This window comes from Centruroides vittatus, unplaced genomic scaffold (assembly GCF_030686945.1).
Source record: "Centruroides vittatus isolate TY-2023 unplaced genomic scaffold, ASM3068694v2 contig_1416, whole genome shotgun sequence".
Classification (NCBI taxonomy): domain Eukaryota; kingdom Metazoa; phylum Arthropoda; class Arachnida; order Scorpiones; family Buthidae; genus Centruroides; species Centruroides vittatus.
The window spans coordinates 1,383,506-1,401,172 of record NW_027120889.1 but is presented as its reverse complement, the minus strand read 5'-3'; the positions used below and the strand labels follow the sequence as shown (position 1 = coordinate 1,401,172).

At 31.7% G+C, this 17,667-nt stretch overlaps 1 protein-coding gene across 1 annotated transcript in view; it reads left to right on the top strand.

Annotated features, from left to right (window-relative positions):
- Positions 1 to 17,667, top strand: part of LOC136968209 (transcription factor IIIA-like) — a 51,876-nt gene that overhangs the window by 7,083 nt on the left and 27,126 nt on the right. Inside the window, exon 2 of the mRNA XM_067262191.1 lies at positions 2,620 to 2,735. Within this exon, the coding sequence (XP_067118292.1) occupies positions 2,620 to 2,735 (116 nt within the window). The remainder of the gene's footprint in view (positions 1 to 2,619; positions 2,736 to 17,667) is intronic.

Below are 17,667 nucleotides of genomic sequence, written 5' to 3'. Positions count from 1 at the left end.
AATATAGCCTTTATCTAGCCCGATATCTTATGGAATTGATGGCGTGTAGGTTAGAATGTATCGGGCATTAATGTTATATTCGTATTTGCGTATATTTTTATATTTTTTAAGATATTTTAAAATGATTTACGAAACATTTTATTGAAACGCATCGTATTTAATAAAAGAATTATTTATCTATTTCTAGAAGATGAGTAACTAATATATAATTTATTTTATATATAAAGCAAAGAATGAGCATTTCTCATTATATACAAAGATAACATTTGAAAATCATGTTAAATTCTCATCATGTTCAATTTTTCATGTTAAATTTTAAAAATATTGACAAAAACAATGGCAACAAAATATCACAAAACTTCACAAATAGAAACCCTCAATAATATATTTAAACTGTTCCAAAACTGGGGAAAAACTAGACCATATGTCCCCACTAAAGTATACCCTTAGGGTACTATTCAGTATACAAATACGTAGTAAAAACAAAATTTTAGTGCTTAATTAAAAAGTTAAAAAGATCGATTGCAAATAAAATAACTTAAAAGTTATAACTTACATTTAAATACCAACAACTGTCGAATCATATCGGGCTATTTACGGCTATTACATAAATTACAAACCAGTTTGGGACTAGAGGTAGATGTTAGGCTCCATCTCATATTAACTTTAATAATTATAATTTAATTAATTAATTAAAATAATTTAGAGCTACTTGAAGAAAAAATCGTAGTGACAGCAGGCCAATAGAGAGCAGGGTGCGCGATAATGCGGTTTGCGCGCCAATTTTCGTACGTGCATTAATCAAGCCGAATAGTTTGGCTGAATATTCGGCCATTCGGCCACGCTCCTGGCCGAATATTCGGTATTCGGCACACTCCTAGCCGAATATTCGGTATTCAGCTGAGGTACAGTTAAAATTGTATTTACTGTTACATACCTTTATAGTTTAAAATATATTCACAGTTAAAAGTACTATTACAGTTAAAGTTTCTTGACTTAACCTATAGATAAGAGAAGACACGGTTTCAGAATACACAGACATTATCAGGTCAACTAATCTTCACAGTTCGAATGCAGCTGCTAAAACAAGGGGATTACTGTCCACTTGTTAAAAGAGGGGTTATGTATCGTGGGAGCAATTGTTAGGTGTCGATGTAGCTGTCCAGAAGAAGTCCCTTAGTTTTCACCTCCTCCACAATGCTGAGACTGTCCAGATATGCTCCTCTAAACTAGTATGTATACTCACAGAGCCAATTGCAACTTGGTGTATGTGGGTGCTACAGGGTGACTTTTAAACACCTGCCTCAAAGAATATCATGAATGAGCTGCCCATTACCACATTAGCAACCTTTACCTCTGACCCCAACATAGATCTACATTTCGACTGTGCATGCACGCCTCTTACATAGCACCTCCCACAAAGAATGGCTTAGATATTTAGAACAATTAGAAATTTACAAGCTGTGAGAAAAAGTGCAGCTACCAACTTTAGGGATGTAGACTTCTTCCCTGTGTGGAAGTTGATCTATGAAGTTTAATCTTGTGATTCTTTCTCTCTCTCTCTCTCTCTCATATCACCTCTCTTTTAACAAGTGAATGGTAATACCCTTGTTTTAACAGCTACATTTGAACTACAAAGGTCAGTTAGCTTGATGATGCCTGTTAAACATGGTTGAAAACATTTGCTTTCTTGTAAAATCTTGCAGGAGATTGGTTTTGTTCACAAATAAAAGAGAAACGTTTACTGGACTGTAAAACAAATGTACTACACCTTTTAAGTATCCAGTAGGAAGTTTTTATTAGATTAAAAACGTTTTCTGGCTGCGTTAATCAGCCTTCGTCAGTTAACGAATATCAAAAACGAACAAAATTCGAAATTACAAAAAAACGGCGTTCGAAATTTACAAAAAACCGCGCTTGCGCATTGACGGGTTTAAGCCCCGTTTTCCGTATCAAAACGTGATGCTATTCGACAAGAGACTTCCAGGCCGATGATAGGCCGTCTGCATCCCGGTGGTTGATGCAAAGTGTAGATAAGTGCTCCTTATGTATTTCCATTTTTTCCAAGTATTTGATAGCCTGCCTGGATCGAAGTCTCTTGTTGAATAGCATCACGTTTTGATATGGAAAACGGGGCTTAAACCCGTCAATGCGCAAGCGCGGTTTTTTGTAAATTTCGAATCGCCGTTTTTTTGTAATTTCGAATTTTGTTTCGTTTTTGATATTCGTTAACTGATGAAGGCTGATTAACAGCCGAAAACGTTTTTAATCTAATAAAACTTCCTACTGGATACTTAAAAGGTGTAGTAGTTGGTTTTGTGCACTTTGTTTATTACCTTAGCATAGTTTCATTTTCATTTTATTACAAAAAATTTGATGCAGATGCATTGGAAGTTAAACAATATTACTGTGAATGTTACAACTTAATTATGGTAATTGATATCTGAATTTTAATTAGGAAAATTTAAATATCAGTTACTACTAATTTTTGTCCAGTTTTTAAAGTAAAAATTGAAGTTAAATTATCATAGATAGATTATAATATTAGTAATAATATATTTATTTACTTGATATTAATTTTAATAATAAATTACAAAGAGATTGTTTATTGTATTATAGAGACCTTTCGTTTGTTTTCATGACGATTGTACAAAACGTTATACACGAGAATGGCATTTAAGGAGGCATATACAAGCTGCGCATACAGTTAAAGAAGAAAGTGATGCAAAATTAAAGTAAGTGAAGCAAAGATCAAATTATGTGAAAACTATAACTCTATTAGAAATGTTTCTTTCTTAACAAATGGATAAATTAAGATGGTATGACTAAACATCTACAAGAATTCCACGTCTAATTTCTAGTATCATCGTTGTGTCGCTTGCGATCACATATTTTTCCAAACTAGTGTTCACACATATTACTTATAAACATCAACAACCAAAGCCCGTTATATAATGAAACACGCCAAACGATATGCCAAATTCTTGGGTTATTAAATTTAATACGAGATGGAAACATAAGTGCCTACGTCTAGTTAAATTAATTAATTTCTAATATTTAATTATAGCCTTTACATTACCCAAGAATTTGGCATATCGTTTGGAGTGTTTATCAAACATATTAGCTGTGATTTTCTTTTTGTTTCTGCAAATCGAATTCTCATTCCAGGATGGTTCATTCTGCACTAGAAGAAAAGATGATGATGATTCATGCTCCTTAACAGTGTATATTGTACAATTTTTTTTGAATAAACATTATACATAAAACATTTGAGCATTTTTTCGGCGTGGAACGCATTATCATATTTTACATTAATTTCTATGGGAAAAATTGTTTCGCTTAACATGTGTTTCGCATTACGAGTAAGACTCCGGAATGAATTATGCTCATTAAGCGAGGTTCCACTGTATGTTACTCCTACACAAGTCCCTAGTCCCTAACTGTAACTGATTTAGAACCAGCATGCACATTATTCTTCGCATTGTAAAATGACATTGTGCATGCGTCAGGAACTTGCTAAAAACTTACTTAAAGCCTGTTACCGGTGCGCTTCACTTAAAAAACCGTTACGAACGTTTTCGAACTATTAAGTTCTTCCTCAGGTAACTAACGACCGTTAATCGAATGCAATTCGAATAAAATCCTACTGGAATACGATTCCGAATTCTATCGCTTGGATCGGTGACGTCATCCAGGCATGCGCTCCTTTACCGGCTGTTTACTATCTTAAGTTCTTGTTTACGAGTGCTTGCCATGCAGTTGACAGGGCGATTTCGTCTTTGTTGTTGATGCAGTTATCTTCTGTGAGAGTAGCCATATATATGCAAAGAGCTTCTAGCCATCTAAGATGGTGTACGCATTGAGTTGTGCGAATTACTTTGGCTTGATTGAGTAAAGGCTCTACTTCCGGATCTGAGGCATAGATAGCTAGAGCGGTGGTGGACCTCGCGTGTAAAATATCACTTGCGTGTTCTTTTAGTCTTACTTCTAGGGAGCGCTTCGTGGATCCTACATAGACCAGGCTTCTGTCAGTTCTGTGGTCCATAATCGGGATGGAGTATACCCCCGGAAGTCGTTCCTTGTTGGAAGTGTCTTTACCGTTCCGTAATATATCTGAAATTGTAGTGCATCTTCTATAGGCAATGCGGATATTCTTTTTCTTAGCTATTGTTCTGTATAATGCTTTAAGGTATGGATTGTATGTGACCGGTATGAAACTAGGTGTAACTTCATTGGGTAGCTGGTTCGTTTGTAGTTCTTGGCGTTGGTGTTTGCGGACCAATTTACGTGTAATCCCTTGGTAGCCGTGATTCTCGGCTATGCGTTCTATACGTTTCAGTTCGGCCTGGAGGGAGCTCTGGGAGGACGAGTGTGTATGTGCCCTCTTAATTAAAGCGTTAAAGGCTGCCGTTTTATAGTATGGCGGGTCGCAGGATCCTACCGGTATATAGAGATGTTCCGCCTCTGGTTTACGGTAGACTTCCGTGTGGATGGTTGTTTGGTCAAATTTGATGTTGATGTCGAGGAAATGTGCCTCTGAAACGTGAGCCTGGTCTATCTTTAAGGTCATGCCATAAGGATTATCATTGAATGCATCGACGAACTCTGATATGTCGGGTTTCCGCCTCCACAAGATGAGAATATCATCTATGGTACATTTATCTTAGATGGCTAGAAGCTCTTTGCATATATATGGCTACTCTCACAGAAGATAACTGCATCAACAACAAAGACGAAATCGCCCTGTCAACTGCATGGCAAGCACTCGTAAACAAGAACTTAAGATAGTAAACAGCCGGTAAAGGAGCGCATGCCTGGATGACGTCACCGATCCAAGCGATAGAATTCGGAATCGTATTCCAGTAGGATTTTATTCGAATTGCATTCGATTAACGGTCGTTAGTTACCTGAGGAAGAACTTAATAGTTCGAAAACGTTCGTAACGGTTTTTTAAGTGAAGCGCACCGGTAACAGGCTTTAAGTAAGTTTTTAGTTCAATCCGGTGTAGTAGCATCCTGCCATCCGGGTCAGTGATTTTGTAAAGGTGGCAACACTAATTTTATTTGTATTTAGTCTTCTATTTATGTTACTTTAAAAATAATCTTAGAATTGAGTATTTAGTCTTTTTGTATTTAGTCTTCTATTTATGTTACTTTAAAAATAATCTTAGAATTGAGGAAAATCAGTTTTAAGTATTATTGTAGTAATAACACATTTCAGTGATATAAAGTAAATTAAAACCAAAAAATGTTTATCAGTAAATATTTCAAATACTTTCTCTTTTGATAATTTAAAAAGTTGTCGGAAATACAGAACATATAAGTTCAAAATTTCAATTTATAATAGAAGTTGAAATGGCCTTTTTGTGCTCTCTCAGCGGTAAAGGGCCTAAAACCACAAATAAAAGAAATAAAAAATAGAAGTTGAATAATAGAATGTAATCTCATTAAAAAATTAAAATAATAGTAACACTATTAATTATAAATACAATTTATTTTTTTAAATTTTGAAATTACAAAAATAATATTATATATGAAAATCAAATGAAAAATATATAATAATTTTATATTGGGTTGAGTAATAAGTCACAATGTTTTTTTATTGCCCAATTAAACATTTTTACAATAGCAGTCAGTCTTCACAGAGAAGTGTGACTTTTGGAGTTTAAGTGTGGAGACATGTTACCAGTCTGTCAAACTGATTTTAGTAGTTTTAATTTTATTTTGTGAACATTTTAGTTTTCTGAAATGGAAGCAGATGACATCCATCTCAGGCATTTTTTGCTTTTTTGTGTTTGAAAAGGTTTAAATGCTACCAGACATCAGATATTTGTGAAGTTATGGCACCGACACTTTAAAGGTGAGAAAAGCTCAGTTTTCGTTTGCTATGTTTCAGAAGGGAGATTTTAGCTTGAAAGATGATGAGTGCTCTGTTTGGTTGATCACAGTGAATAGTTTAATAGTGATGATCTAAAGGCTCTGGTTGAAGCCAATCCAAAAACTACTATAAGAGAATTGGCTATAAAACTAAATGTAAGTCAAGAAAGTGTATGCAACCATCTTAAAAAAAAGACTTGGAAAAGTTTCTAGTTAGATGTGTGGGTTCTGCACAAGTTAACAGAAACTGATCTTGCACAACAATTAAATATTGCTGGATTATCATTCATTCATCAAAAGAAAGATCCATTTTTAGATCAAGTAATTACTTCAGATGAAAAATAGATAATACACTAATATTCAATGGAAACAATTATGGCTAAATCCTACAGAGCCCTCAACATCCATATCAAAAAGTGGACTGCTCCCAAAAAAGTAATATTATGCATATGGTAGGTTATGAAGGGAATAGTGTATCATGAACTGTTAGATCCAAACCAAACCATAAATGATGACACATGTTGTGAACAATTAGACCATTTAAACAAAGCATTAAAGGACAAAAGACTGACTCTAATAAACCACAAGACATTATACTGCATCATGACAATGCAAGACCACGCATTACCAAAGTAACCCTAGAAAATATAACAGAATTGCAGTGGAAAGTTTTGCCTCATCTGCCATATTCTCCAGACTTGGCATCCTCAGATTATTATTTGTTTAGATCTTTACAGAATTATTTAGATAGAAAAAAGTTTGGTTGAATTGATGAAGTCAAAAATGCTATTGCAGAATATATTGCCTCAAAATCTGAATACTTTTTCAGAAGTGGAATTGAGAAATTGGTAGAAAGATGGCAACTAATGATACAACAAAATGCATCATATATAATTGATTAATTGTTTTACTTGTAAGTTAAATAAAATGTTTAAAATGAACATAAAAAATGCAAAGGCATATTATTCAACCCAATATTATATATGTCTTTGATATATAAATGTAGATTATATTTATATCGTTATCATTACTGAGGTGAATTAATGGATTTGATCATTTTTATCTCTATTTTGGTCATCTCTGTCTTTATGAAGACTACTAATAAATAACAGGGATAAATACAGTATATTGATAATGTGTGTTATATTTCTGCTAGATGTGCCAGTATACTATACATGAAGTTGCTCAGTAAGAAAAATTCTGTATGTTTGGGCAAGAAGTCTGATGAATGGGTTAAAGCCATATATAAAAGTAATGACACACTTTTCCATGAATTTTGCTGACAATTGCTATTTGTGATTGGTTGAAAAAGTTTACCATGATAGTAGGATGTTATTTTCTGGTCAAATGATAGATAAAGGTGGACTGCAATTTGAAAAAGTTATAGATTCATAAATTCCCACTGTCATCTGACTGTTCGTCCTTCCTTAATCTCAAGAACAATGTTAGATAGATGAAAGTTGAGATCAAGTATGGAAAGCTTAGGGCAGAAAGCCCCAATATACAAACTTCTGGTATAGATTGGAAGTCATGTGATTTCAATTCAAAAATTTTCCCATGAATGGAGTTACATAGATTACAGTCATGACTCTGTTTTTGTCAGGAAAAGTATGATGTACAGTACAGGAACAAGACACTAATAATTTGAGATGGAGAACATATATTTTAAATTGAATAAATTAAGAATATGATTAAAAATTGCATCTTGGCTATTAAAACAATTTTGACCATACAAATAATTCTGGGTCAGTTCAAATCCTTTTTAATATTCCAATTAGAGACAGGTGGTTAATATCTTTAAACACCGACGACATGATATTAAAAACCACATACAATATAAAATTGACATGGACCTTTTTTTGAGGATTCAATGTCAATGACACATCATTAAAATTTTTCACACATCTCAGGTATGTATAAATACGTCATCATCTGTTGTATTTATACACTTCTAACCGCTGGTGGAAATCCAGGAATTCATAATAATTAGCATGTTTACATGAATTGTAAAATTTCAAGGATTAATTCTTAGAATTTTACAATTCATGTTGCATCCTGACATTATGACAATGTCACACAATAATTTTTTTTTTTTTTTTTTTTTTTGCATTAAGTATGCTTGCTGCATGTTCTAAATATGCATAATCTTTGTTAACATTATTTGCAATTCTATTGAAGGAACAAAATCATGAAAGAAAGAAGAAAATATGAATTCAAAACATATAAAAAAAAATTTATATCAACAAATCATTCCGGATTATGAGAGATAAGTTTGCATAATTTTAACATAATACAGTAGATCATCGATTATCTGACTCAATTGGGGACTGGGGTTGGTCGGATAACTGAAAAAATGGATAACCGAAAAGTATGAATAAATACATTATTAGTGTAGTTATATTAGTATATCGCTATTAACCTACTTCGCGTTGAATTTTCGTCGATGTTATGCCTAACAAATTTTTTAAAAATACTGTACTAATCATCGCTATTGTATCGTTAAAAATTATTTTTTTATTTTGCACAAAATAAATACAGTACTGTACTGTATATTGAAAAATATACAATAAAACAAAAAAATATATATTTGGGTTACATATTTTACATAAAGAAGGCCTATACATTAGAAAAAGAAGTCCAAAATTTTCTTTTGCTTCACAGTTTTTTTTTTTGCCACTAAATCTTGCACACGTTTTAAAAGCAGCAATTGGATAGCGTCGTTAAATAAAATTATGCCTCATTTAAATACTGGCCTCCCTTTCGTGGTCCAGTCAATGTTGCCAGCTAAACCATGCAAAAAGTTAACAAAAATAATATTTAAAGTAGCCAAGACAGTCAAATATTGTAGCGCCACATCATTAGCGGACATTTGAATTTGCCGACTAGAACGAGGTTGGTTAACCGATGTGACAGTTGATTGTGGGTTGGATAATCGATGCTCTATTGTATAGTTTAATTATTTAACAAAAATGAATACATCCCACCAACTTAAAACACCTGAAAAGATTGGAAATTTTGAAGGCATCTTTTAAAGACACAGCAATTAATTATAAGGAGGCAAAATTGTTTTCCATGTCTGGAGGTCTTTATTTCAAACCCCCTTTTGAAGATTAAATCTGATCTTGCAAATCTAAACATTATCATTAATTATGTGTCAGTTACAACCAATAGTATTACATTATGTTAATTTTTTAAAATTTTGTTTATACCTGTGATTTTGATTGAACTTTTAGATTGTATAGACACAGAATAAATAAGAACTTGAATAAAATGTTAGATTTTGCAGCTTTATGTAACTGGTGTTATGTGAGCAGAAATATAATGTAGAGCATGTATTTAAACAATGTAAGTATGCTGTCATAGTGGAAAATAATCTTTCTAAAGATACTTCTCTGCACTCAAAGCTAGAACTACTTAAAATAAAATAAGTAAGACAAAAAAACCTTTCACTCTTTGTTTCTAGCAGTTTAATCACTAAGTACAAACGTTTTCAGCCGTTTTGAATGGCCTTCAGGTACAATAAGGTCGGTTGGAACGTCGGTTAGCAGATATTTAAATAACGTCACTGTTTATAAAGGTTTCTTCTTACTAGTGACATTATTGCTAAGAAAGTTTAAACAATATCAACATTGTTAATTATCTTTTGAGTTTAACCAAGATGTGCGATTGCGATGTAGATGACTATTGATGATAAGATAATTGTTAAAAGTGGAAAATAAAAAAACGAGATAAGTTTAGAAATTGCTCGAAAGATTGCAACGGACTCGATGAGGTGGATTGGCCTATTTAATTTAAGGGTATTAAATGTCTGCTAACCGACTGTTCAACTGACCTTATTGTACCTGAAGAAGGCCATTCAAAATGGCTGAAAATGTTTGTACTTAGTGATTAAACTGCTAGAAACAAAGTCTGAAAGGTTTTTGTCTTACTTAGTTTATTTCTAAAGATATATTTTTTAAAGAAATATTATCATTAAATTTATAAAGTTTTGTTATATTCAACTGAATTAAGTTAGAAATTTCAGTTCTTTTAATTACAATTTCAAATATATATCATTATCATTTATTTCACATTACAAATGTAAAATAGGGAAATTACAGACACATTACAATTTTCTGGTAACAGTTGTTGGCTGCCTTATTTCTCTATACATCTAAGTTTTGGACTTCATCATAGATGGATAGGTGTGATGCACTATTTAAGTTTATGATTTGGATATGTATTGTCAGAATTGGGTGCTTGGTCTTCTTTTCTTCCTGTGTCTATTGGTTGAGCAAGAGAAGGCTAATATATCAAAGTAGAGGATGGGTGGATGTTGAAGATGATCAGTCATCTGATTTAAGAATCATGCACAGTTTATTAGAGGAAGTGCTTGCCTTTCATCTAAAATTTTAGTTATGATTGTGCCATGTGTAGCCAAGGTCAGTCTACAAGCAAATTGTTTAAAGACTATTGATAAGGTTAACAGGATTTTTACAGGGCTAGATTTCAAACATGACAAATGCATTTCAGATTGAGGTTTATACTATGATCTATTTTCAGTGTCTTCTCATACTGTAAATGATAAAATACATTAAAATACTGTATTTACTACAACATTCTGGATTACATTTTATTAATTTAAATATAATAAAATTTGATCAGTTTTAACTAGAGATTAGAGTAACCAGTGACATCTTGCAATTAGGTTAACATGACTTACAGCTGATATAATATAAATATACATAAATAAACTTTTAAACACACAATAATTTAATATACAAAACTGATAAATACTAAATTTATTAACGACAGTAGCTTGAGTGCCAACTTTAACATTTTTAATTAAGCAAAATACTTACAGCTTTTACAATTCAAAAAATTCAGCAGTGAGTTGCTTTACTTTTCTGGCAACATTTAGTGGTGCCATCTGTTATCATATTTTATTATTAAAAACTTCTTATATTTTTAACTATTATAAAATGGCAAAAACCTTAGTTTTGAGGGTAGGGATGGATTTTATAAAAAATTGTAAACAGTAATAACGAGTAAAATCATCATTAAGTCTGACCCTACGGAGATACACACGACCTCCTTTATCTCCCCACCCCTCAACCTTTAATCACCAAAATTTACTATCATCAGTCTTCCTAACAAACAAACCTTCTTGCAAAATTTCAGAAATTTTTGACAAAAAGCACAGGAGTTATTAAGCTTCAAAGAGGGTGAACAAAATTGTGCCCCCCATACACACAATAGCATCCATACATACAGAAATTACTTCCTCAATTTTTTTGCATTTGTTGATGTTTCAAGGTTTCCCGAGTCCAAAAATGTAAAAATCTTTGGGGGTCATTTTTTGATCGATTGCCATATTTTTCCTCTGTTATATATAACAGCCAGGAAAGTAAAAATTATTGATGATAAATCACTAACTCAAACTCAGCCTTCTTACTAAATATACTAGATACATCCAATACACCTTATTGCTGAGAACATGTATTTATTACGTATAACTAACGTTTTCGGCCCACTTTATGGGCCATCCTCAGGTTACAGTTGTTCGACTCTAATACAAAATCGAACACGTTCAAAATTAAACTAAATTAGAACATACTTTTTAAATTTAAACAAATAGAACAAGTATAACACCAAATAATAAATAAGAAAATCCAAATAAAACACAAATGTAAATGCAAATAAAATACGGTGACTGGCCGTAAACATTAAGGAAAAATTCCTTATCCTTTAACGCATATATCTACTGAGCCTCTGTAGAAGCATTATTATGTGTGTTACTTTCGATTGCCATATTTTTCCTCTGTTATATATAACAGCCAGGAAAGTAAAAATTATTGATGATAATTTTAAAACTTAACACTATTGCTGTCTTCATGTGTTATATCAGTTTCAGTTAAACTATTAAATTTTATAATTTTTTAAAATTGAGTGTCAATGTTACACAAATCTCTTTTTGTATTAGTTGAGTGTCAAAATGCTGTAATTTTCTGTTTAAAATTATATTATGCTTTATTTGATTTGATTAAATATACAGTAGAGCATCGATTATCCGAAACAATTCGGGACTGGGATTGTTTGAGTAATCGATTTTTCGGATAAATGATTATGTACAAAAAAATATATTAACCTATCCCATGTTGAAATTTGTTCAAATCCTGGCACGCCCTTAAGTACCCTCTCGTGGTCGCACCAGTGCTGCCAGCTAAAACACACACACCAACAAAAATAATATTGGAATTGCCCAAGACATAGCCAAATATTGCAGTGCCACAGCACTAGCAGAAATTTAAATTTGCCGACTGGAGCGCTTTCGGTTAACCGACATTTCAGTTGATCGATATTCGAATAACGATGCTCTACTGTATTTTAAAATACAGTAGAGAGTCGTTTATCCGAACCCCGGTTATCCGAACGCTTTCCAGTCGGACTGTGTCGTGCTGAATCAAACTTTTTTGATACTAGATTTACTTCTAAAGTATAATTTTTATGTTTTTATATTTTTCAATATATTTATTTTGTTTGTACAAAATAAAGAAATAATTTTCAACGATACAATAGCCTCGATTATTATTATAAAAATTTTCGTTAGGCTTAAAATTGATGAAAATTCAACACGAAGCGACACGCAACGGAGAAAAATTTCAACATCGGACAGGTTAGTATATTTTTTCGTACATAATCGGTTATCTGAACAAATCACTTATCCGAACAACCCCAGTTTCCAATTGATTCAGATAAATGACTCTCTACTGTACTTGTATTAATAAACTAGACAATATAGTAAAAGTCTGATAAAATTTGCATAAAATATTGAATAAAAATATCTTTTGAAATACCAAGTTGCTATGATTAGAGTTCATTATATTTGAAACCATTTAATTATGCATCAAGTAACATACTGTATTGAAATAACCAACAATTGCCTTAAATATTGGGCTAAAAACTGGCTAATTAAATGATTAATATAAAGTAATTTGACATTAGAGGTAGATGTTAAGTGCCATCTGTTAACTAAATTAATAATTATAATTTAAATAAATTTAGAACCTTCTGGAATAAAAGAACTGACCCGGGGCGGGTCTTTAACCCACAACCTTGTTCTTGTTATTGTTTTTAAATTTTTGTATTCACGTTCTATTTTTCACGTTCTACTCTATCGTAACTGAAAAGGTTAGTGAAGCTGATCGAAAATGTTAGTAAATTTCATTGCTAGACTTTTCAAAGGTGTGATTTTTTTGTTGTAATATATCTATCCAGTTGATACAAAATATATGGCTATTCATCACTTGGAAAGACTCAATGTCCTCTCAAAATTTTGACACTACACTTGAACCAGTGTCAGAATATTCACTAGGTTGCCCCTCCTTAATTGTACTAGCTTGCTGACTCTCTTTGTACAATTCTTCAATTGTACACATCTCAGATGTAATGAGTGCATCATCAAACTCTTCAAATTCTTAGAAACACCCAAATATTAATAAATGTTGAAAAAAAACAAAGTTTTTCTAGCCTCATATATTGTAAGATGAAGCTAGAAAAAAATCTGTTATTCTGAGTTAGAGATCTGCAAGTCCCACCAAATTACATTCATTTGGTGGGACTTGGGAAAAAATTGTTCCAAGAAATCAGTTGTTTTGCAATCTATTAAAATGAGATTCTACTATATAGTCATATTTTAGGATAGCTACACTTTTGTTCTTATTTTGTATTCATTGATGATATGTTTCCTATTTATTGTAAATTAATCTGGACATCCACAAAAACGACTCCTAGATCCTGTCTAGCTGAGACTGAAACGGGTCAACATAGCCTAAATTCGTGAATGGTGTATGATGATGATGATGTGAATTAATCTAAGGAATTTATGTTGTGCCTGTTTGAATTTCTGTAAAAACTATGCACTAAGATTTAAACCACGTGTTTGGAATTTTTTAATGTACTTTTTAAAATTTATAATTCAAATATTATGTACACTCTGCCTGAAAATGACATTTTGAAATGACAAAAGTACTTGTTTGTAGTTAAAAAATTTTTCAAGTAAGTGACTTTAATGATGACAGTGTTGTTTATTCTTAATTGGAGGAAATTGACTAGAGAAAGCAGAACCTTCTTTCTTTTGAAAATTTTGAGTGGTAGACCAAAAAAGATTGTCATTATGTTTTATTGATATTAAATACTCTAAGTTTTTAAAGTGTTTCATTTTCTTGGTCGTTAATAAATTAAAATATATTCTTCTTCTCATTTTGTAATTTGTGAAGTTATCCTCTATTGGTTCTTTTCTAAATTGTAAAAACTTTTAAATTTTCTTTCTTTTCAGTTTATAACAGTATCATACCATGATTTTTAAAATTGAAGTAACTTCTTTCTGCCTTCTGATTGTAACCCAACAGATTCATTCGTGATACTTTCTAGTTGAAGATATATCACTTCCCATTATCCATTGAAATTTCGGAAAAAGATTTCATTTTATTAGATATTTCCAATTAAAATTTTTGATAATTATAATTTATTTTTTGACAAAATAAGAATTTGGAACTAGTTTTTTGATAAGATGAAGCAGCAAAATTTGAACCGTCAGAAAATGATCTACTGTATCGCAGCTTGAAACTCTAAATATATAACTGATCTTCCATTATTTGTGACAGATAAATTCGGATGGACTATCACTCTGGATATGATCATTTAATGTACACAATTTCAAGTCATGAATTTGCTTTAATAGTTCGACACCTAGTTTGTTATATTTTTTATCTTTAGATTTGTGTCTGTTGAATATTAACTCATTTGGCTCATTTTGCCAATTATCTAATACAATGGTTCTTAACCTTTTCAGAATCACGGAACACTTACAATGTTACAAGATTTTTGTGGAACACAGTTGTAAAATAAAACAGTGTATAGTACAATGTTGAAAATTGTAATAAAATTTTAATTGCTTTTTCAGAAATAGTTTTAAACTTGATTTGAACAGAAATCCAAAATTCTTCAACTGTTATTTCGGAAAATTTCATTTTGAGAGTACGATCTATCGACAACATAATGAATTCTTCTTCTTGTAACTAAATAAATAAAACAAGAACTTATACTGAAATTATCTTAAACAAAATAAATAACACCTTTAACCATCCAGCAATTTATCTAATTTATCTTCTTGTAACAAAAACTCATAATTTGATGTGTTGACTGCAGAAAATGGATTTTTTTATCCAATCATATTTTTTGATATTCAATGCGGGAAAGTATTTCGCATTTATTTTTTCTTCTAATAATGTTAAATATTGTGTTATAATAGGAATTATTTCATTGTTGTTGTTATTTTGGGACTGAAGGAAACATGCCTGCTGTTCTTTTTTGAATTATGCGCGTTCTCCAAAGTGATATTTTTTTGAAATACTGACAGTTTGTGTATGGATGTTAGAATATTTTCATTTTTACCTTACATGCCAGTATTCACATTGTTTAAATAATTGAAGATATCAGCTAAATATGCCATTTCAATACACCAAATATCGTTTGTAAGAAAAGTTTTAAAAATATCATTCCCTTCGTTTTGAAAAACTGCCATTTCATCCTTAAGTTCCAAAATTCGGTTTGGCACTTTACCTCGCGATAACCACCTTCCCTCAGTATGTAAACGTAAAGATTTGTGATAGCTGCACAGAGTTTTTTAAATAGGCATGTTTGTAAGGGTCGTGATTTGATGTAGTTTCCAATTTGGTCCAATACAGATTTTAATGTTGTTGTAATGTTTTTGAGAGGAGATTCTCGGTGTAAAAAACAGTGCGTAGATATGATATTAGGATTTTTCTTCTTGACAAAAGTAATAAATTCTTTAATAGAACTAACCATTGAAGGAGCACCATTGATACCGATTCCTACACATTGATTCCATGTTATGTTAAATTTATCTAAATATGAAGAAATGGAATCAAAAATATCCTGTCCTGTTGTGCGTTTGGTAAGTTGTCTGCAGCATAAAAATTGATTAATTATTCTGTTTTCATCAATGAATGAACAAATCCTAGTACATGAGCTATATGGCTGATATTAGTGGACTCTTCAACTTGTAAAGCAAAGTACAGGTAGACCTACAACGCGGTATCTTTACAACGTGTTTTTGCTCCAATGCATTGGAAAAACACAGAAATTTTCTTACAGTGCGGTTCTTTTACAACGTGGTTTAGGGTATTTAGAAACGAATTATCTTTCACATAACAGAAAAATCGCAACAGATCACATAAGTGCAGTGGAACTTGATGAAACAAGCTCAGATCTTGAAATAAGGCCAGTCAAACATTCTTGAACAACTGTAATAAGTGACGATGAGGACTGAATTTGGGAGCATAACATTATGTTTCTTTTTGATTTTGACTTGAAATCATAATCTTTTTAGTTTTTACATGATGTTGAATTTTATTTAAGCTTTTTATGTAGACAAATTTAAAAAATGATGAAAATGTTACACCATAAAAGGCAGTTTTTTTCTTTTTAGAACTGAATTTCAGTTTTTGTATTAAGTTGGTGTCTCCTATAACGCGATTTCCCACAATGCGGTATTTTCAAGGAACGTATCTACCGGGTTGTAGGAGGCCTACCTATATTGTTCTGAAAGCTTATTAGTAACCGTTTTCTCAATATCATCTGACGTATGTATAATTCTATCTTTTATTGTGTGTCCAAATGAGGAATTTTCATAATTTCTTTTTTTGCATCATCATCAAACATAATTTGAACTATTTCAGAACATGCTGGTAAAATCAGACGCTCTGCTATGGTGTATGGTTTTAAATTTTTAGCAATTATTTTGGTAACTTTATGCAATGCAATTTGTGCTTTATTAGATATTGTTACTATTTTTTAAAATTTTTTTCCTTGATTAATTTGATTATTCAGCAATTTTTGAAAATAATTCTTGTCTTTGGACTGGAGATTGGTGTGTTTAGATGTAAAATGTCATTTTAATTTTGCTGGTACAAGTACAGTACCATTGCACTATTACAAAACTTTTCCTCACAAACAACACAAAGAGGAATCTGACATTTATTTTTGTCAATGTAAGTGAACCCGAAATCTAAATAATCATTGGAATATTGTCTACTGACATTTTTTATTTTGTTCTCCCTATTGTGAGTATCATTATTGATATTGCTTGTACTTTCACTAGTACTAGCACTATCAGCACCAGAATCATATTTTCGGTTCAGAAATTTATCCATTTTGCTTTTTCAAATAATTATTTTTAATTCTTTGGAGGGTAATTAGAGCTATTTTAATCTCTAGAAGACCAATTTGTCGCAAATGACCTTCTACCTACAATTACAAAACAATACGTTTTATGACACTGACAATCTGTCTAAAACATTGGACTTACTTGAAGAATAACAAAAATAACAGTAACCTTTTTAGCAAGAAACACGTCTGTACACTTTGATTGTTGTCATTCAATTGTTTGCACACAGGCTTCACCTACATGCGAAAGCAGATTTGATTCATGTTCTAAAAGAAATCCATTATAGAAATTGATAAAAGCCAAATAAAGACGATAAAACTAAAAACAATGACTTTTCCTTTTTTGTTTTTGTTTTTGTTTTTTTTTGTTTTAATAACCGTTTTAATTTTTCACAGATTTTTAAATTTTGGCAGAATACTTTCTCTAAGGCCGCGACTCCACTAGCCGTAAAAGGGCCGTAAAACCCCTCACCGTAAAAGCTTTTAATCACGTGACCATGATATTTTACGCCTGAGCAGGTCATAAAACCAATGTAAAAGCGAGTTGAACACTGCTCAACTC